The sequence below is a fragment of the Alosa pseudoharengus genome, unplaced genomic scaffold, assembly GCF_046254945.1.
Source record: "Alosa pseudoharengus isolate Yale_2024_CS ecotype anadromous, Long Island Sound unplaced genomic scaffold, YU_APseudo_1.1 YU_APseudo_1.1_scf_12, whole genome shotgun sequence".
Classification (NCBI taxonomy): domain Eukaryota; kingdom Metazoa; phylum Chordata; class Actinopteri; order Clupeiformes; family Clupeidae; genus Alosa; species Alosa pseudoharengus.
Window position 1 is genome coordinate 33,082,586 of NW_027468587.1, and position 22,746 is coordinate 33,105,331.

At 42.4% G+C, this 22,746-nt stretch overlaps 2 protein-coding genes across 5 annotated transcripts in view; one reads left to right on the forward strand and one right to left on the reverse strand.

Annotated features, from left to right (window-relative positions):
- Window positions 1–1,909: 1,909 nt before the first annotated feature.
- On the reverse strand, window positions 1,910–10,507 carry osr2 (odd-skipped related transciption factor 2). Of its 4 annotated transcripts, none has more exons than XM_076280919.1 (4): window positions 10,374–10,507; window positions 3,367–4,082; window positions 2,889–2,988; window positions 1,910–2,493 (listed from the first exon to the last, which is right to left on the reverse strand). In XM_076280919.1, the coding sequence occupies exons 2-4, from the start codon at window positions 4,017–4,019 to the stop codon at window positions 2,311–2,313; spliced, it is 936 nt and encodes a 311-aa protein (XP_076137034.1). In that variant the 5' UTR covers window positions 4,020–4,082; window positions 10,374–10,507; the 3' UTR covers window positions 1,910–2,310. The 4 variants fall into 4 exon arrangements, 3 of the variants coding, with proteins under 3 accessions (XP_076137034.1, XP_076137035.1, XP_076137033.1); XM_076280920.1 differs by lacking the exon at window positions 10,374–10,507 and adding an exon at window positions 5,957–6,197 and having other exon boundaries at window positions 1,910–2,411; XM_076280918.1 differs by lacking the exon at window positions 10,374–10,507 and adding an exon at window positions 5,957–6,197.
- Window positions 10,508–11,996: 1,489 nt separating this feature from the next.
- Window positions 11,997–22,746, forward strand: part of LOC143119423 (serine/threonine-protein kinase 3-like) — a 92,264-nt gene continuing 81,514 nt past the window's right edge. Inside the window, exons 1-4 of the mRNA XM_076280921.1 lie at window positions 11,997–12,096; window positions 14,756–14,836; window positions 16,692–16,820; window positions 17,091–17,205. Of these exons, the coding sequence (XP_076137036.1) occupies window positions 12,074–12,096; window positions 14,756–14,836; window positions 16,692–16,820; window positions 17,091–17,205 (348 nt within the window). The 5' untranslated portion in view covers window positions 11,997–12,073. The remainder of the gene's footprint in view (window positions 12,097–14,755; window positions 14,837–16,691; window positions 16,821–17,090; window positions 17,206–22,746) is intronic.

Consider the following 22,746-nt stretch of genomic DNA (forward strand, 5'->3'; position numbering starts at 1 on the left):
CAGCTCTAGATTTGCTCCACGCTTGATTTCCACTTCCGTGAATATAAAATCAAGGAGGCCCAGCAGCTTTTGTGGCTTAACCCCCAAAGAAAGGTTGTATTCCCTTTTAAATGTGCGAAGGCCTTTAGCCGGGGTTGCATAAAATGGACTTATTTCACAGACAGATTAAATATCAAACGGATATTGTAAATTGTGTGTTTTTCCTTTTATTGTTTTAACCCCTTCGTGTTAAAGTTTACTTTTGAGATACTTAGATCATAATTGCTTTCTTAATTGCTGTATTATTATTTTTTTAAATATTCGTTCAAAATACAACCTGGACCTGGAGATGTGAAGGCTCAAAAACGCACTGACTCATTGGCTTGTTAAACGAGAACATTGTGCGCATAAAACAATAACTGAAATAAGCGTTCGATTAATTGCACCATGCGTTTGCTTTTTGCGCATATAGTATGTACAACTTAACAACTTTTGACATTTAGCAAATTACCTTAATTGATATCGTCCCGTTATTCCTTTTGCCAGAAAAACATAGGTAGCCTAACATTTTATGTGACTTCTCGATTGTGGTGCCTGGTCGCTTGCAATCCTCTTAAAATAAAATAATATTGTTATTGTTGCATAATTGTGATGTTGTGTCTTGATAATGTTTCGTGTTGCGCTGTAGGCATTTATGTTATGTTAACTCATCCATCTGTACCAGCTTGCATGGGATAGGCTACTCTGCTTTGTTGAAAAAAATCCAAACTTGTATAAAAGAAATACAATTATTTTTTGCCACAACAATTTACTTCCCGAATCAAGGGCGCTAAATTAATTGTATTGTAACTTCACGCCTCACACTATATTGTAGCCTATCTAACCAGCATTGAAATGGATGAAACGCTAAATAGTGCCAAATCAAATGACTTGAAAGTATATAAAAATAGTAAAGCAATTATTTGTGTGTATTTAAACGACGATTTTCCGTCACCACGTAGACCATAGGCTATAGTCCGGTTGAAATACATGCATCTGACACTGATTTAATTAACATATGAAAGTAATAAATCATCGGCCATTACCGTACGGCACCTCTTATTAGCCGCCTCACTCTCGGCGTTCCGGAGTAAAATCTCAATGAACTCTGCTCTGTTGGAGGAGTAACCTGTTGCATGGGCTGTTCAGCATGCATGCGAGGGGGTGAAGGCCGGGGAGTATTTGGATTTGAGGTCATGCATCCCGAGATGAAGAGACATGCGAAAATGCGATAAAGACAGAGGGAGAAGAGGATCCCAAACCAAAATGTCTCTTGACGGCCTCGCAGACCAACATAGCGCCTTCACGACACCTTTCATGTTGATGTTATTGTTTTCAGCTTTGACGCATTAGCTGTGATAAATCAGCCATTAGTTAATACTAATAATAATGATAATAATGATAATAATAGTAATAATAATAATAGATTTTGGTTCATAAGATATTGTAATTAGGTCAAATATAGAATTAAATGAAAAGCATGCTGTGCAAGTGGTGTGAGGTAAACTGACAAATGAGAGGTTTGTCATGTGTAACAATACTACTACTACTACTCCTCATAATAATACTAATAATAGTAGTGATAATAATAATGATAATAATATAGACCACTAGGCCTAATTGCTAAGCCAAACCATGATTTCACATGATGTTGGAATGAATGAGTTAATGTTACTATTCCAACAGCAGCAGTAACACTGACTGCTTCGGTGTTACCACGTCTTTCCAATAAAAGCCTTGTGAAACAACATGATTTCAGCCAAGAGCAGGGTTATTTAAGGAGTATTCGCCAGCTCAGTAATGATTTATTGCATGTTTTGATGGAAAACGATTAGGATTGACTTATTTGTTTGTTTCCACACCTCCTGCAGTGGGCACTGTAAAACATTATATCTACTGTTTTATTGTTTACCATATTTTAGGCGTTACAAACAACTGAAGGGGACATAATAATTCATGGTTATAATTACATTTTATTTCTACAATACAATTTAACAAACAACCACATATAAGCAAGTTTCAACAGTTTTAAGATCAATCAAACAGAACAAATACAAAAAAACATCAGGGAAAATATTATTTACATGGGTTCCAGGGGCTTTTGTATTTACAAGGATGACAAAAATTAGTCCAGGATCGTCATTGTCTTGTGTGGGTTGTATATGCAAGCGATGAATCCATTGCTTTAATATGTCCTTTTGTCCATGCATGTTTATCCTCCAGTCTGCGCTGCTGCTATTCTCTTTGTGTCCGTTTTGATTGTTATTATAATTCTTTGTCCAGCCATCGAGACTAGAAGTCCTGATGGGGTGTGTGTGTCAAACTATGCCGTCGCAGGTCACAGTTGCGCCGAAACACCTTTCCGCAGCGCTCGCAGCTGTAGGGCTTGATGTCTGTATGGGTAAGAAGGTGAGTTTTCAGGTTACTTCTTTGATTAAAGGTTCTTCCGCATGTGGGGCATTTGTGAGGAGATTCCTGTTTAGATTTGAAGCAAGCAAATGATTATTCCCTTAATTGTTAAATCAATAATTTTCTATAGGTTTTTATTTTAACATGATAATTTATTATAATTGCCCACTTTCTGTTGCATTTCTTCAGGTAAGAAGAATCATTGTAATGTTTCTTCCCGTCCTATTGCATTTTCAATTGTGTCTGTAAGTCACATGGATTGCATTGTGCGCTATTTTGAGCATCATTAGCATAAAGAACCATTCTGATATCACCATTTATAAATAACATCATGGTGTATGCAAGCCTCTGTCTATGCCAACGCCGTGGTTAGGTGGATTTTATCACCAGACTTTGTGATTCATTATTCACCATAATAAATGCAGACAACGATATAAGAAAAGAGAGGGGGGAAATCTTACCTGCATATGCAATGTTTTGTGAACAGCTAAAGTTCGAGACTGACAAAATCCCTTCCCACACTCTTGACATTTGAACGGTTTTTCCTTGGAATGGATGTATCTGCAAATTAACGCACAGATATCACGGGGTTAGAGAACCGATTAAATATATTTAAATATCGGCCAAGTCACTCCGTTCGTGCATGCAAAACAGTGATTTACAGTTTGTATCTGCAAAGCGATGCTTTAGCGCCCTCCAGTATTATCAGCGAAACTGCAGTTATGATTCAAAGCAAACCAAAGGAAAAGTATATAGGTTACTACAAGATGGCACGGCTGATGGCAGAATGACATTTTCCATAAATCGTAAGTCATAAAACTGCAATAACTCCAAACAGAAAGCGTCCACGACCCCCAACGTATTTAGAACATAATCAAACAGAATGCACGCCATGTATCGTTTCTGTTTACCATTAAAAAAGAGAAATAAAATGCTGACCTATGGTCTCGGAGATGGTCTTGTCTCCTGAAGGCCTTGTGGCAAATGTCACATGTGTACGGCCTCTCGTCTGTGTGGGTTCTCTCGTGGATGAGAAGGTTATAGGACTTAGTGAAGTGCCTGCCACAGAACTTGCAAATAAATTCCTTTTTCGTTTTGGAAGGCAGCCGTCCGCGCGTGGGTTTTCTGTCCGGCGAGAGTTTGTTGAGCTCCGAGATCGCGCCACTTAGGCCTGCGGTCAGCTTGGAGAGCTCGCCAGATTTCGGCGGGTCCTCTTGTGTAGCCGCAATGGCGAGGTTAGCAAAATCAAATCTCGGCCTGTCTTTGTGCAGGGAGGGTATGACGTGCGTAAGAGCACCTTGTTTGGGGTGGAAAAGGTGCGTGGCGAAGGGTAACGCAGGGAAAGGGAACCTGGGATCAACCAGGCCTTGAGCTGCAGCCATTTCGGTAATAGTTGACCTCAGTCCTTGCATGTGCGGATAGCCCAGGGTCCAGTGGTTCATGTGCATAGTTTGTACAGCACTTAAGCCGTACAGTCCTTGCAGGTGGTCCACGGCCGCAGGAAAAGTATTGACAGCTTGCAGAAATGAATAGTTTGTCAGCTGTAGGGACGGGTGGAGAGGAATCGGTGCAGGCAGTGCTTTGCTCCCCATTTTCAACGCAGGTTTTGTTGTCGAGACGCTGCCTATGTATGAGTTCAAACTCCCGTTCGAGACCTGTAAGACAAGAATAATTATTAGAGTATGTGCTTTTTAGTAGTGTACTTCACAAGACGGTATTGGCATGGGGTAAGAAAGTAATGGGTATTTGCTGTAAAAGTATGCACAGCCTGAAGGGAAATATGGGTTAATTCACTAGGCCTCTTTTACATACATTTATATTTTGTGATTACAGTCTCCAGTCTCTTTATGACATTTAAAGGCGTTATGGTTGTACAGACGTTTCGTTTGTTTAGCACGTTTTGTGTAAAATATTTCAGAATTTGACGCATTAATATGCAATTCACAACTTGAAGCCTATTCCATAGGCTATGTGCCCACTTCAGACTGACAGAAAATATAGTCCTATTTGTTAGGCTACCACTACAACATATGCAATTAAATGGGTGAATTTTAGGTATAGCCTACTCAGGGCGTAAATTAATAATTCTGTTTGATTTAAATATGTCCAAATGGATGAGAGTGTCTTAAGATATTGTCCAACGAATAAACTAGACATTACAATTAGCCTATACGATTAAGAAATCACCAACGTGTGTGATATCCATATTGCACACATTTCATGCTTTTTTAAATTATTTTTTTTTAAATATTGAATCCCGAAATAAAATAAAAAATAGGCTATATCTTCATATATACGTATTCACCATAAAGGGAAACAATGTTTTGCGACTATCAAACAATGGACAGGATCACGTTGACCTGAGTGAATTTTAGAAGCCCTCTTTGCTTACACCGAGCACATTAGAGTGAAATAAGTTGGCTTGATAGGCCTGCCCTGACACTGTTATGTGTTGCGGGGTTGATATGAGTATGGCCTCCTGGATTGTCGGAGAGAAATAGCCTATGTGGCTCCGTGGATTAAGCTTACCATAGTTAGTCGCCTTATAGTAAGATTTACAGAAACGTTTTCCCTTGTGCATGCATTCACCCAGTGATATGTCGAAGCCTACAAGACACGTAGCTTACAGTATAACTGTACCACAACTGCATATAAGTGAGTAATGTCATGTTACATTTGAGAGACTCAGCGTTTACCAAAGTGTATTACATAATAAAGGTCCTTTTCGATCGACTTGAAATATGGGTGTACTGCGCATTTGATATTCTTGTTATTAAGAATAATATGACTTACACGAGAGAGTAAAAGTAGGGCCAACCAAGCTTACTGCATGTTTCTAAAATCTGAGAATTACGACATCATTTGATACGCTGCTTGTTTTGACGACTATCCTAAACATAGCTCAGTAAGGATAGATAAGGCTGTTTGGGCACCCGTTTGGAAAATGTGCCTTTAAAACAGGTTCTCGTTTTGTCAAGGCACATGGGCTGCAGCGAGCAGATGCCATTATCGCAGTTTTGAACGTGAATTTATATGACCACTATAACACCGTAGCACAACCTATGTCATAAAGATAGAAGACATGTAATTTGGGCAATATAAGGTTGTGTATAATGCATGTGTTGAAACAACAATGGTTGTTTCAATTGTGAAGAGGTTTTGACACTTTATGTAAAAAAGTTAGAGGTAATGGTTGTTCGTTTATGAATGTAGAACATCCCTCTGGATTTCTGGGTCATGCGCGTGTTTAAAAAAAATATTGTCAACAGCATACACGAGACTATGTGGCCCTTTCGAAAAGTTAAATTGCAAGCATGTCGACTGTGCCAAGAATACGATTTTTGTCGTTTACATAGTTTTGGACTCAGAACATGGTCACGTTTCATGACAAGAGCGGTAGCCTCTTCTGACAGCTCTGTTTTTGCACTAACAGCTCTTTAAAATCCTGACTCTGAAAAAAACACTAGGTTGACTGCAGTGTAATGAACACTAACGATAATGGTTGCTTCAAATGTAGCTACAATCTTACCCCCAATAAATAGATGCCAAAGGTCGCCCACAAAGAGTTCTGTTTTTCAGTAATCCACAACGCTTGGTGCAAGGCGACGAACACCCACGTAATATCAGCAAAAATCTTCCAAGTTTGTCCATATACAACTCATTGCCCTCTTTGAGCTGATGACCTACTTATATCTTCGGAGTGGAGTGGCAGAGAATATGAACAAATAGTGGACAAAGTTGATTTCTCTTAGCTGCGCTCCAGAAGTCCTGCGTTGGGCTGAGAGTTCGACTCGAGTGCAGTACAGCGCAACAGGTCCTTCACTTTTCAGGGCTCAGAGCTCAAGCACGCTCAGCCCGCCCTCGACACGCCCTCCACCCGCGATCAACTCCAATGCTCTTCTCTGTTTATTTGTGTTTGGATAGCAACTACAATTCAAGAGGACGGCGTTCAGCTCAACATGGATCTGACACCTCAAATCTAAACCGTAACATTTTTTCGGGGTGGTTCAGATTTTCTTGGAGACTCAAAAATAGCGAGGGGAAACGTGTTTTATTCCTAATTCACGCCTCAAAAACGTGATTTTAATGACTCGAGCGACTTACATCAGCGGGAAAGCCGTGCATATTGCGTAAAGACTTGGTATGTTTGACAACCACTGCACTGTTTTACTACATTGTGGTTATGAGTCCTGAGTCGCATTGCCCTTCTAGTGTTTTTGACTACGTCTGAGCCAGTGGATGATCAAATTATTTAAGGCAAAACTAGCAAAAGCGCGCCGTCATTACTGTCGGCTAAATGTAAACGTTAAATAGAGCAATTTTAGAAAACACCACGTTTTTAAATATATATATATATATATATATATATGACGGGCGGCTGTATACTTTAAAATAACCTGCACACCGTCGTCGAGCACTTTTGGTTATTAGTAGCCTAATGAAAAGGAATGTAGGCTACATTGCATTTATAACGGATTCAGATGTCAATGGTTAATTAGCCTATATGAATGCAGGTTATAGCAGTAATAGTTTACCGATGCACATATAATAGGCTTATATTTTGCAATCTAATATAACCAATGAGCCATATGGCTACACAATCGGATCATAATTGGACACAGCAAAAATGCCTTACATGTGTAGACAATCTTCAAGCACATAGGCTGTACAAATATATACATTTTATTTCCCATATTTTCCTTTGGTAAGGAAAAAAATGTCACTTGAAAAATGTCACTTGAATATGTCACTTGTACACCGCCTAACGCGTCGAGCCAAATCCTACTAATGTTACTACTACCCAAGCCTAATGTTCCATCCTCAAAAATCCACCAATTTCCAAATACCAAGAAAGTAAGTTAAATTGTGTATTAGCCGATTAGGTGATTGCCCAAGAGGTCCAACTCAGTTTTACACCTGTTATGCTGTTATATAGGTTATGCTGTATTTTGTGAATGGTGTTTTTAAGAGATTACATTTGTTAATATTTCATAAACGCCAGAAAAAGAGAAACAGTTAGGTTATTTTATATAAAAATGTAGGGTAAATATTGATTTGTTTCAATGATAGGTAGTGGATTTTACGCCTGAAATCGCTTTTTCAGCTGGGCTTGAATATTTGGTACAAAGTGATCAAAAATGACCAAATTTATTCTAAAATAAGCACTTGTACATATAGTGTTATTTTTGTTATATTAAATGCATAACTGACACCACTGGCAGTAGGCTATACGCGTGAATAGGAATGTGAATCTGAGAGGCATCCCCAGAAGCGACTAGAACACTATTTCCTTAGGTCTGCAGCGCCGTCTATCGGCGGTGGATGGAATGACATTAAATTCGAGGTACAACAACGTGGTGCAAGACTTCATTCATAATTTCACCACAATGAAGATACACAGCGGAAACGGTCTCAGGTGCGTGGAAAATATATTGTGGCATTTTTATTCTCTTAGAAGAAATGGTAGTGTGTAGAGGAAAGAAAACATGAAGTGGCCTCTAATTAGAGGTTTGTGAAAAAGTAAACATGATAAAGCAAATTGCAAAAGTTATATGAACAGAATACATAGAAAATATTCATTCGTTTAGGACATATGTCATGAATAATTACGGACGATCGGTATCGCATTTTCTAATCGAAATGACGAGAAATACTTATGCAAAACATTTGTGGGTAAATACCATTGCAGAAAATAATACATAATAAGGGTACGCAAGAACATTTATGTGATGTTGAACTCTCATAAAAAGTCAGAATTATTTTTAATGCAGAAATTGCATTAAAAGGTTAAGGTTATGTTTTAAAGGAAAGCGCAACCACAGAGGACAGTCGGCGATAACAGCATGTCCATACGCAAACATGCAAACTTGACCAGTGTGCACACGTTTCCAAATATTAAAAAGCCTGCAACAACTTTCAACGGTTGTCTGATTTAGATCGTATGGGTTAAACATATTGAAAAGTAAATAATAAGAGAAGCGGTGTGGATGGCATATTCAATGTCCAGAGCTAGATTAGGTGCCTCAGTAAAGTCGCGATGATTCAAAAGATCCGCGCCCTATCTGGGCCCCCGTCTGTTATAGTCAGCAAATGTCAATCTTACACTGACCAGAGCCTTTTTTGATAAAATAATTACAAGGTGTATTCGCCCCTAAATATGTGGTTTATGATTAAAGGGATGATCAAACCACAAACAGAGGACATTAGGCAATTCATATTCACAAAACATGATCCTACAATGAGGAACATGTCAAAAAAACTATTCTGATTTATTTATAAATAATGCTGTGAACAATGGAGTTTCATCTGACTTTTGAATTAAATTAGAATAGGTTACCCATAAATATATCAGACCAAACATTTTCCAGAAATCCACATAGCCACATTCATTTCTAATGTAGAGTCCATAAAAGTCTAGTGCATTCATTTATTGTGCATCAATTTGTATGCATTGCAATAAAAGCCCATACAGTGAGGCAAACCAACTATCTGTTCAAACTAATTAAATAAAAAGGATAGAATAATTCCATAAGGTACTTGTGAAACTTGGGCAGAAGAAAGAATTGAAGTTTTGGTATAACATATTTTCATTCATTCAGCTGTCTTTTCCTGTAGATTGTTGTGATAAGAAAACATGGTTTGATCTAGGCTGATCAACCATCCCTTTAGCCCTAACTACAGACAGAGACGGAGATCCATCTACATAGCTAATACATAGTAACAGGTTATACTATCTTGCAGAACAACTGCAGAATTGCTGGAAGTCATTTTGCAAGCCCTGAATAAGCCTTGAATCTATGAGCACATAATCACATGAGCAGTGCAGTGCAGAGCAGAGCCGAGCACAGTCTGAGGTCTGGGGGTGAGCAAACTACGTTTCTGAGAAAAAAAAGGTATTTCTGAGGGGCTTCCTTGAACACTGTGAGATGTTACACTGTATGGCATTTGAAAATGTTTAATACAAGTTAATTTGCCTACATCACTGCCTACCATCATCAAACTATATTATCTTAATTGAGAAAGAGTGAATAGTTAAACTAATTGCATGTGAAAGAAACAAAAGAAATGAAAATGTGGAGAAATGGCGGATTTTCAGATTCAAAACATAGGGCCACTTCCTGGAGAAACCTTTGTGTGATGTCTACCATGAGCCCCCCTGTTGTCAATGCTGGAGAAATTTATTTCGACGACATTGTGTAGATCACCGTGAAGTTATTCATCTGGGTCCTCTTTAATGAATATTGATTCAATAACATGTCCCTACAGGGAGTAACTTAAACTTAATATCATTTGGTCCTAAATGATCATTATACTCATTCATAACATTTCTAAAGTGAAATTGCTACCGTTGCGTTGAGACTAGACCTGTAATGGCTGAACTGTGATAGCCACCGTCACAAAATCTTCCAACATTCAGACACTACTCACGCATGCAGCAGCTGGACACACACACACACACACACATATTCAGACACAGAAACAGACACAGACACACACACAATTTTGGTCTTAGCCGAAGAGATATTATGGCTTCGAGACCATTCTGGTCTTCTCATTCAAGGCAGGCACAACAATCAGGAAATCAGAATCGCTTTTAGGCACCCAACATCTGCTTAACAATGCAGGTGTGTTTGATCATTAAATGTGTAATATTCACAAGCTGTATAATATGAATGTATGTCACATTAAGCAACTTTAATACAGGACAGTTGTAAGATTAGAACTGGATCTGTAGTAAGTTATAATACACTGCTGTTGTTGGATGTTCCAGGTTATTGTATAAGTTACAATTGATGTTTTCTTTGAATATAATGTAAAGAACACAATTTTAGCTGTAAACCTGGTACCTCAATGTGACTTAAGGGATTTATGAAAATAAAGAAGATAGATAGGTTAAGAAAATCTATCAAAAAAGCAGATTAAATGTGTGTCAGAAATATTTTTACCTGTGTAGGACCCAGCTGTCTGTGTATCTCAAAATGTTTGACAGGGTTAGAGATGTTTTTGCCTGGGAAGCGTGTTTCCTGACACCAGACTCTAGTTATGACTCTGAGCTGAAGCGCAGCTCTGACAGGAAGTGAAGTCCTCAATGGAAAGGGTGGTAAGTTAATGCAACCTGCTGTGGTTTCCAAGCCCCCTCACCTCACGTACCCACCTACACTCTAACGCCTTATGTCCCGGAACACTGAGTCTAGGGATGTATGTTCAAAGGCCCTGACTGCATATTGGGTTACGTGATCAAGTTTCTGTTTTTACAAGGGTGACGTCTTCTCTTCAGAGCTTTAACTTAACTCTAGTTTTCTCTGGCATGTCCCATGCAGTAAAGATTTGAGTGGCTTAGATATGAGTTAGATATGAGTGCAGAGCACTTATCTAACCAACCAACCCTAATATCACTCCTCATATTGTTCTTTTGTGAACAATCTAAAAGTGACATCTAAGTAGGCTACAGATAATTTGTGATTTGTCTTTACAGCAATGATTATGGTTTTAAAATTATTCAGATTTTACTCTCTATCTTGTGGAAACACTTGTGCATTGTGTCTTAGTACTTAGCAATGGCACTTAGTCAGCTCACAGTGTGTAGGCCAGTGTTGTTGCACTGAACAAGGGCTGACAATCCATTTGACCTTTGATGCAAACAGTCAACAATCCACTAAATAAAATGGCAAAGACATGCTTATGCCCAACATACATACTGGGAAGTTATTTCTAGGTTTGAGGATCTAAGTTTGTCGTGATCGGTGCACACTATATTTGAGCCTATGGACATCTGTATTTCACTAGTCATTTGCCAATAGTCTTAAGCAATGCTTTGGAAAGAAGAAAAGATCCTGAAAATAAATGCCTTGCTCAACAGTCATGTCTATATTTAACCTGCAAATATTGTAATGTAGCCTAATGTAAGGTTAATTTGTTTCTATTGTTAAAGTTAGTTCCATGTTTGTAGATACTCTAGAATGTAAGCCTTCTATGAATGCTAACAGACTACTTAGCTCATGCAGATTACTCTACTGTACGTGAGACATTCTGACTTTATTGGGCCTAAGCAAAGATGCAATGTATGGCATTGAAAAGAAACAGAACTTCAGAAATAAGAACAGAGGCAAAGCTTTCTCGTTTTGTTTGGTATTTGATGGATAGTGATAGTGTGGATAGTGTGTGTTCTTAATATAGTCCTACAAAGACAGCAACAGCAAGTCTGTCACTATGCTGTCCTGCATCTGTCGCAGATGGCAGCATGGCTATTGCAGAGTTGAGTTACCCACTCCCGTCCCAACACACACCGACACGCACGTAAGCATTTCCAAGCAACCCTAAACAATACACATGCTCGGCTTCTTGTTAATGTTCCATGTTCATGATTTGAAATGGATATGCTAGGAAACCAGTGAGGGCAGCTCTCCTCTCCGACCTCAGCCAACCAGCGGAGGGCATGTGCGACTAAGCTCTTCCTACTATCAGCAGCATGCTTGTCAGCACTCTCTCGTGACATCACCAAGTTGTCAGCAGACTACGACGAACAGCTGGCCAAGCGAACCGAGCATGACACTTGAATAGTTGGAATTGTAGGCGTAGGCAAAAACAATACACGACTTTCATTTTGCGATTTCGTCCAGCGCCATTGCATTGAAGAGTCCATCTGATGGATTATTCTGCGCCCAAAAGGTGGGTGATATCCTGCTTCAGGGATACAACAACGTCGCTCGATTTAAACTGTCCGCGCAGTCTTGTGCTGCTGCTATATAGCCGATGTTGGCACAACTGATGGCAAACATAGAAGCGTTACCACGTGCCTATGGCTAATCATGTCCACAGTCTGATTTGCACACGATAACGGGCGTGCACGTAAACATTATTGTGCGAATCCACCAGAGAAAATTGTTACACTCTGCTCGGATTTGTCAGCATCCGCTTTTGTGTTTTGTTTCAGGGGTCCCACCCGTCGGTCCCACCCCCTCATTGGTTCGCAATACTCGCGGCTAACAAAGGTTGCATCTGCAGCCAACTCCTCATTTAAATAAATCTCCTGGATTATTTCATAGTAATTTCTCAAATGCAGTTTAGAATAAACATCTAACAATCATCAAACATCCACTTAATTGGGATAAAAAGTCATTTGTTTTTACCGGAATTTGTAAATATCCAAAACTGATGAATACAGCTTGTTCATCTATAGGTTAAAAGTTCGTGCATTAAATTCTACTGCATACTTTGTTTTAAATCAATGTATTAAAGGAGCCTAAAACGCTTACAGAGGATCCTCAATTCCGAACTGTCTTTGCAGGACAAGTGCCTTCAATCCACCTGTTCATTATGCCAGTTAAAAGCCCAGGCCACCCAGACTTTAACATGTGTTTTATATTAGGCTATTCATGTTAGGATCATCACTCTGTAGCCTACTTGTTTTGCTAATGCATGGTATTTGTTTATTAAACACTGTTTTGTGATAAACAATTGAGTTGACTAATTGCCAATTTTGATGGCCACACACCACATATGGACCTGTTTTGTTTTAAATCTGTGCACTCAATTCATCTTCAGATATTGTCATATTTAAATTGTCATGTGACACATGATAAATTAGTTTATTCACTTTTTCTAAATATAATGATACAAAACCCTCTAAAATGTTCCTTCAGCCACAGTCTTTAGAGAAAACAACACAATTTTCATTATTCACAGTGATGTTGGTCATTCATATTTCATGTCAAATCATGTCTGACGATTCCAACTTTTTGAGGCCTCTCTGTCTGCTGTGGTAGGGCTGTAGAGGACAGACGTTAGGCATGGCCAAATAAATTGCTTCTGAAAAACCGTGCATGTTTGCAGATCATCTGTTACGGTATTTTGATGTGAAAGGGGTGGTCGAGAATGTCTTGAGAAGCATGTCTGTCTGTTGCGTGAAGAAATGGCAGCCTCGTCCGTGTGTGAGTGGCAGGAACTACACCACAAATTGCTACGGTCTCGTCGTCTTATAACACAAGGAATCTCTGCGGTCTGTCACTTTTTGAGAGAATAAACAATGAACCCTGTGAACCAATTCTCTTAACTGTGAACAGGCGATCTTGGTCCTGCTGCCAGTGGTGCTCCATCCCATAGGATCTCCTACAACAACCACTCACTGCCAAGTGTCCCACACTATGCCCCTTTTTATACTGGGTTGAGACACTGAGGCATTAGATAAGGCAGGTATTGTTTGATCTTTTTCTGAATCTCCACTCTGAATCACACCTTTGGATGATCCATTAGGGCAGAACTAGAAAACAACCGCAGCCAGCACCAGACACATCCCTCAGTCTGGAAATCCAAAAACATTGTCTTCCGACTGTGAGAAACACGTTTGTTTATTTATTTATTTATTTATTTATTTTCCTACCCAGACGTTGTTTGTGTCGCTGTAGACACCACCCACAGAGTTAGATCGAGTAGACACAGCTATAAATCTGGGCCGTTTCTCTTCGGTGCATTACCCCACGACAGATGTTAATATATCAGTGTCATTTGTTGTTTTTTGAAGAGGCCTCCCAAGTCAAAATAGTTGGCTTCTTTACCCTGGGGGAGAAATTGGCATTCTTTGTCCTATTTGGGTAGCGGCATTCTGCTTTGCTCTCCTCAGAGACCAGACAGAAGCCCTGATTTATTTTTATCCACCCGCTTATCAAAAAAACATTAAAATGGTTGCACAGTAAACTGGGATGCTGTATTGCATTTTTGAAGTAAAAGCTGTTGTTGGTCCTGAACAAGTAGGCTTGTGACTTTTTTTTAGAAGCAGCTTGTATTTTTCATCTCAAAACCTTGCTTAATTTGAACCTCTGTTTACACAAAATGCATTGATATCAAATTAAAATTCTTTCATTCTAGCTAGTTGCAATATTTTTGACCTCTCATTGAAAGCTATCAGTTTACCAGTTGCACTTTACAGACTTGATATCACTGGATTTGCAAGGTTGATGTAATTATGCTGTCATTGACCAATAAACTAAAGTCTATAAGCTTGACATACAGCAGTATGTTCAGCCGTCATCCGAGTAGCCAATCATTGATTACGTTTGATTGCTATGATTACATTCTATGTGTTCCCAGAATTTGTGGCATCTTTCACAATTCAACACACAGAAAATGTGTTTCAGATGCTTTCAGTCTGTATCACAATTTGATGATTTAGCACATAGCTTGAAACACCACTACAAAATGTTTTATTTACTAAAAGGCTCCTTAATTGTGGCCCTGTAGGTCTGCTCCTCCATTCCTGAAGGACATGCTGCTTGTTTATGTTGGGTTTGCTGCGATGTGCCCATGTGCTGTTTTCCTTCTCCCACCACAGCAAGCTGAAGAAGCTCAGTGAAGACAGCCTCACCAAGCAGCCAGAGGAAGTTTTTGACATGCTGGAGAAGCTTGGGGAGGGGTGAGAACCACGTTTCTTTTTTCTTCTTTAAACCATTCGTTTGTTCACTCGTCCGCGCTTGCACGCTGGCTGTCTCTCTTCCTCCCTCTCTCTCTCTCTCTCTCTGCTGCTCCCCCTCTTTCTTCTGGTGTGTGTGAGCATCTCTCGGCATCTGATGGTGGGTGCGGCTCCTCGCTCTGTTTAGTGTAACGTCAGTCAGAGGAGGCCGCCTGACTACAGGGGGAACACCAGTAAAAATGTGAACAGGGCATCTGTCTCTCTCTCTCTCTCTCTCTCTCTGTCTCTCTCTCTCACTCTCACTCACTCCCTCTCTCTCTGCCTCTCCATGGTCTTTGTCTCTGGCACCCTTTCTGTACTTCTATTTCCTTCTTAGATATGTTTTTAACCCATTTGTGTTTTTGATCTGAATTGAACGTGACAAATCATGTTGTCTAATTAACTAACATAGTTTTCTGTGTTTTTACTTCATTGTTGTATTTTTTTTGGCTACAGTAGTCTACTGTCAAGAAAGTAATTGACTGTATTATACTAATGTTAACAATGAAGGGAATGTTTAAATGTGTTTTCCCCTTGTACTCAATCATAGCTCTTTTGACTTCTTCATAGCCATGACACTCCCATTGTCATAGTGTAGTTTTCTGTAACAAATGTTTCAGATCAATTTTAATTGTGTTTCACATTAATCACCAGTGACAAACTGAGCAAAGCAATCTGTAATCATCCGTCATAGACTGTCACAAACCTCTTCCACTCTAGCTGACAGTCTCAGACCTCCTCCACCGCTCCAGTCTTGGCCCTTCCCCAGAGCAGAGAGGCAGGCAACAGGCTCTGATTACCCACTAGCTCCATTGTTCCGTACCTGGGGACCTGGAGAGCTACCTTTCTTTCTTTTTTTTTAACATTAATTGTGAATCAGTAGCCTGCGTAGCTTCCTGCCGCAATCAACATCACGGGCAAACCACAGAAACTGATCCCAAGCCTGTGCCGTGCCTTGGGGTATATAAGGTAATATTTACCACCACCGCCACTCCGTTCCTCCCCACACATGCACCCTCCCCCCATGAGCCAGGGTGAGGTGGTGCATTCCAGCTTGATGGCGTGTATGGGTTGATGGGGTGGGTTTAGGGTGTGTGTGTGTGTGTGTGTGTGTGTGTGTGTGTGTGTGTGTGTGTGTGTGTGTGTGTGTGTGTGTGTGTGTGTGTGTGTGTGTGTAGGGTGGGGGGGGGTTGTGATCTCTTCCCCATCTGCGTGCGCCCATGCTGCGCTCTGCCGCCCTCTGTTCTGCTGCCATCTGTTTAACGGCGCCCAGCGCCTTTTTCCTCTGCGTGACCGGCGGGCGCCCGCGCTCCCTGCCACGCCAGTGCCGGTGCTCTCGTGCACCGGAGGCGCGTAAAAAAGCCTGAGACTAAAGTGCCATGATATTGTACTCCTCCAGCCCATAAAACCCACAGTTAACGCAGCTCAACCCGCGCGCCAGACTCCCATTCGCTGCACGGACGCCTCGGGGCCTTCCTCCCCCGGGGGCCCCTGGAGAGGGGGGGCCTCAGGCCTCAGGTCTCTTTGACATGCCATGTCCAGTCCCTCTGCAGGCCCCGGGTCACACACTCCAGATGAGAATGAGGAAGAGGGGGGACATACAAATATACAGACATAGAGGTAGATAAACATGGACACACACGATGTGTGTGTGTGCGCGCGTGTGCATGTGTTTGTAATGTGTATGTGTGTGTGTGTGTGTGTGTGTGTGTTTGTAATGTGTGTGTGTGCATGTGTGTGTATGTGTGTTTGTGCGTTTGTGTGTGTGCGCGCGTGTGTGTGTGTGTGTGTGTGTGCGTGCGCCTCTGCCTCTGCTCAGGTCCTATGGGAGTGTTTATAAAGCCATCCACAAGGAGTCGGGGCAGGTGGTGGCCATAAAACAGGTGCCCGTGGAATCCGACCTGCAGGAAATCATCAAAGAAATATCAATCATGCAGCAGTGTGACAGGTACCGCACGCAGCTCGTAACCCCCACCCTCCTGTTGCTCTCTGTGTGTGATCACGCAAACACTTCATACATCTCTGCCTCTCCATACTGACACCACTTAAGCCTGGAACTCCACTAGTAGAGCCAGGTGTTAGCAACCCCATTGTCATGGATTTGATTTGATTTGTTGAGTGCACACACACAGAACAAAATGAATGTCTTTTATCTCAATATTTGCTGAGATGTACTTTTTAAAGTTGCTGTCCCACATGTTGTTATATCTGGTTGTAGCCCCTATGTGGTGAACTACTATGGCAGTTACTTCAAGAACACAGACCTGTGGATCGTGATGGAGTACTGTGGAGCAGGCTCTGTGTCAGACCTTATCAGAGTGCGGAGCAAGACAGTAAGTCAGCACCGTTTTCTAGAGATCAGTGTCAGCTTTTTCATTTGATTGATGTTTAGTAGTTTCTCAAATGTCTCATTCATATGACATTTGTCTCATTCACTGCATTGCTCTGTAACATTTATTATAGGCCTGTATTGTGTTCTTTGCTCAGTCCAGCAGCAACGGTTTTTCCACATGCAGTGTTTTTCTGTCCTGTTTTCCATCATGTTTTTGTGACTTATGCTTTTGACAGTGCAAATGTACCCTTAGAGGTGTTGTTTCAAAAGCATCTGTAGTGGGGTTTTGTAGGGCTTTTGTAGCTTCGTGTCCGAGGGATGCCTCAGCTCTGGCTGACCGGAGAGATGATGAGGAGTGAGGAGCGAACGCGTGAGACTGTCCAGCTGTGAGTTCACACACATGCGACCCAGCACTCGCTCGGCGCACACTCGTGGAGAGCCCTGCATTTTAAAATGAACAAAAAAAAAGACAGAGAGAGAGAGAGAAAGAGAAAAAAAAACAGCAGGGTCTCACAGGAAGTGCTATTTCTCCTCGTGACCCCAGTCCTCACTTCCTCCCTGGCTGCGATATTGGCAGAGAGGGCTCTATGAAACTGTCCCAAACCCGTCTCTGCCTCGTAAAGCCCGCTCCGCTCAGCACAGTCTCTGGACCGTTATGAAAGCAGGGAGGGAGGGCAGTGTGTGTGTGTGTGTGTGTGTGAGTGCGGGAGGTTGGGGGGTGGGGGGAGTTGGTTCAATCATTCATAACGAAATGTTTTTTGAGGATTGAAGCAATCACACAGCTAGGAGAAAACATTTGCAGAACAGATTCCCTCTGGATAGGGGTGAGGGCATTCTCCAGATTTGGGTTTGGCCCAGGGTGAGTCGTGTTTTTTTTCTTCCTCAGGACTGGATGTGATCAGAGAAGTTGAGTTCTCTTCCTTACCATTATCCATACTTCTACTTCTACCTCTACCTCTACCTCTACCTCTACCTCTACCTCTACCTCTGCGTCTACCGTTACACCCCCCACTCCACATGCCTTTTGGTGGCTCTGCAAAAGCAGCGTAGTGTTACCTGCTACTCTCCAACATCTTCCCGTCCAGGCCCACCTCCACCTGTGAACACAGTGGCCTTGTGACTGAAAGAGAACAGCAGACTTCTCATCGTGCGTGTGTGTGTGTGTGTGTGTGTGTGTGTGTGTGTGTGTGTGTGTGTGTGTGTGTGTGTGTGTGTGCACTGGTAAACCTTTCCCTCTCCAAGGCACCTGTTGGCCCCCGCTCCCCTCCCCTCCGGTCTCCACGCTGCAGTGTAGTTAATAGGCTGATGAGAGACATAAACAGAGTAACGGCGCAGCGACGGGGGCATAAATTCGCTCAGGCACAGAATGTCCCGGGCACTCTGTCAGAGGTGACGTTTTTAAAGGCCCCCGACGCTCCGCGTCACTCCTCCAGCCCTCCCCCCCTCCCAAATCCCCCCTGCACCTCGCAGGCCTGGTGCGCTACTGCTACCTGAGCAGGGATGTAGCCCCCGCTAGACCCAGAGCTGCTAATCCTAATGAGAGCCAGAGAGAGGCTACTGTTGCAGGAGGGGAGCTGTGTGGGGTGAAGCTGCAGCATGGCCGCAGTGGGCCCCCTGCCCTGAGTAAGATAACGGCTGCTCACCTCACAGTGAACACTACACCACAACCACAAGGCACACTAACGCAGTTAGATGTGACTGTTACTAGAACGAAGTCCTGTTTAGACTTTTCTAATATTGGGCTTTTTGAGTATTGTAGCGCAAAATTGAGGTGGTTGTCACACATCCTTCAAAAGAAGTGTTGAATGATATAAGGCATTGTGTTTTTCCTCTTATAGCTACTTAAAATATGTAAATACAGTATGCAAGCTGTATTTAAGTTTACATGTTGAACTACCTGTTGATGCTGCAACGTATCTGTCACCAAAATGAACTATTAATAAAATTAACTTAAATAATAAAACTAAAGACACTTTCAGTAAACAATCTTTTCAGCACAGATGGTTGTGCTAAATGGGGTATTCCGCACACAGAACGTGCCTTGGAAAAAATCTACCTCTACCTCAGTGCCTGCCATAGCCTCAGCTGGACTTGCATATTGCCAGAGAATTAATTATTGCACCTGCGAGACTAATTTTGGCCATGTTTGTTAGCTTCAAAGTGTTTTTGTTGAGTCTTTCATTAGGGTCAGGGTTTTCCGAGTTGTCTCAGCGCTGACGATGACGAGAGAGAGGCGCATGAAACGCACGCGGCCCCATCGAATGTCGGACTCGACGTTTTGTTTTTGTTTTGAGTTCAATGTTTCCACTTCCAATAAAAAAGCGGAGGGTGCAGTGAGTCAGAGCAGCCATTTCTCAGCGCTTACTACTGTTACATATTTATTACCTCGCGTTTGGATGGCAGGATTAAGCACGGTCCGGCTGGCTCCGCCGGTCCACTATGGGGCCAGCAGGTGACACACTGTGGGAGAAAACTCTCCGGGTTCCTCCCTGGCTCCGTCGTTCTCGCTGGGGCAGTTGGAGAGGCGGGGTGGGGGGTGGTGGTGGTGGTTGTATGTGTGTGGGGTATGACTGCACTTATCTTCCGTTTACATTGTGGATGTATACATGAAAGAATTGGGCTCAGATGAAGCCCTATGACATTCGCTTTTTTTTTTCATAACCAAAACACACCCAGTAATCCTTGTGTGATTGAGCATAATTTCTTCCATTTCTTCCCCTCACTTCCCCGTATTCTCTCTCACTCTCTCGCTCTCTCTCTTTTTTTTGTCTCTTTTTTTTCTTGGTTTCTTTCGTTTCATGGTGTGCCAGAGTCAGGAGAGCTGTGCAGAGGAGCGGAGCGAGCAGGAAATGGTTTTCCACTCTTAAACACGAGAACAGAGCCTGACACTGTTGGAGGGAGAGACCTTGAATTATGAAATTCTTCTCTGGTTGGTTCCGCCGAGTCTCCCCTCTCCGCGTTGCACTCTTCCCTACAGGATGTGCTGAGCGGAGTCTGTCCTGCTGCCTTACAGCCGCATTGACCAGTCTATCACATACTACAATGACCGTGAACTTCACTTGGAAGCTTGGGGCTAAAAATATCTTCCGTTTGTGGCAGGCCTCCAGGCTTGTTTTTCCTTCGGTCGTTTTTTTTTTTCTCTCCCTTTCAAGTCTTTGAACGTTTATAAATGGACTCCTGTGATTTTTGATGGCCCAGTCCAGCAGGCCTGTGAGTTAATGGAATATGCAGAGCCATGTTTCTTCACTGTTATTTAGTGTCTGTAGATGGCCGTGTGTGAACATGTTCTCACTCGCACTCTCACACATCAACATCCATGTTCTCATGAATACTCATATTAACTTGTATTCATATCCAAACGCTTGAGTTCTACACATAAACACACGTACACACACACACACACGCATGCATGCACATACACATACTCAAACACATACAGACATATGTACAGATAAACAATATACACATGCCCACTTTTTAAACTTGGTCACACATGCACATTATGGAACACACACACACACACACATATACACACACAGTCTCACAGCTGTCCACTGAGAAGTTCTCTCTTTGGAGATATAACATTCTCCTTCATCAGTCATTCGTAATAACTTCCTTTCCAGCTGAGTTTGTCAGGTTCCTACTTGTATTTATAGGACACTTGTACTCAGCTCGCTGCCAGGGAAAAAATCGGACTTGCTTGAGTCACAAGCAATAATGTGCTTCTGAATACACTATTTACAGTCAACTCGCAGACAGGAAATATTGTTTTATAAACGTCTACTTAGTTTTGCAAACGTATTTGTGCTTTTAATAGGGTTTTAAGCTGTTTACGACATTCGGGTGAGAGCGAAATTATTGGTCATGGGAGTGCCTTGGGCGGCTGTAGATGTTGGCACGCGGGAAGGGCCGTTGCCAGAGTGGACCCTGGGAGGTCCAAATGACCTGTTTTACACCAACACCAGCGTGTTCTCATAAAAACAGGAGGGAAGTGGAGTCACGGCTGGAGCGTTTGTTCGAGGGGCGATGGAAAAGTTCTGCATGCTGCACCGTTACTGTAGCGCACACAGCATTTTACAGGGGTGGAAATCTCTGATAAGTAGCCGCATAGATGACGGGCACCAGAGCGCAGGTAAAGAGCAGCTCGCTGCAGGAGGAAAACACTGGGTGTTCCCTCTCTCCCTTCTTCCCTCTCTCTTTCTCTCTCTCTCCCTCTGTCTTTCTCTCTCTCTCTCTCTCTCCCTCATTCACTCCCTCTCTGCACAGTGCTAGTCCTTAAGAGGCGACTTCCAGGCCTGTATACCGTTGAGATGGAGGAAAAGGTGGTCCTGCCAGGGTGCCAAGGGCAGATTTTCTGTGTCTTGATGTCGGTTGGCGATTTCGCAAATTTACCATTAGGTTGACATACTGTAGACGTCAAGAAGATGGATGTCGGAGCTTGTGCCAGGATACGGCTTTATTCAACTCAAAGAGCCCCTAAGGTCACCTCTGCAGAACATAAACCCGGGGAAAGTATTTTCCTGGATGTACCAAGCATTTATTAAACACCTTGGAAGGGCCCTGGAGTTGATGCGGCTCTACCGCATCCAACTTTAATACTTTTCGGAGATTTACTTTTAGATGTATTTATGTCAAGCCGCAAAATTGAGATGAAGTTTGAAGGTTCCAATTCAATATAGATGTGAAGCTGGAAGTCAGCAGGTTATGCGCTGGTCATTTTGAGGGAGCCAGACTGTGCATTTTTCAAAAACGGTGTCATAGCCCCCCCCCCACTCAGTATCTATCTCTTCTCTCATGCTGGGACTAGGGGATTGGATGGGATCTTTTTTCAGAAGAAGTTATTTTTTTGGCAATATGGTTTTGATTTGATGGTACAAGCGAGAGTAGCTTATAAATGGAGGGGGAGGTATTGATTTCACATGTGGACGAGTGGACTCCTTGCCGGGAGAGAGAGAGAGACGGCTGCTCCGAGAGAGGCCAGGCCCCGCACGCCCGGGATGTGCCGGCACTCTCCGCCGTGCCGAGCCCCAGGACCGCTCCGTACCGCGGGTTGGGGAGCCGTTAAAACCGGTCGTAAAAGTTCCACATCCACAATTATTCGGACTTCAAGATTTATAAATCTCTCCTAATGCTGTGGTGGATGTGTTTCTGGTCGAAACGGCGAAAATTGATTGCTTGCCCCCTCAGTAACTGCACACTTGATGATTATAAATGAACTCATAAATAAGAGGCAGCGGACTTTTACAGATTCTGGCACAGTAGACCTGGTAGTTCTGCCTGACCTAGACGGGTCAATGCTAAACAGATTTTAAGCGTGGGCCGCTTTCTGGTGTGAAGGATACTCAAAGAGAGTTACCTTTTTAAAACGCCTACCTATTGTCTGCCGATGCACAGATGCCATGCGTCTTGCGCTGCAGAGGACGTCAGCGCGACTAACGGCGTACTGCTTGTCGATGCCGTCACTGCGAGAGCGTATTAGGAGTGGTTTATGTTGCACAGTGTGGGTGCAGTCTGCCCGGAGAACTGGAAATGTTTACTGTCC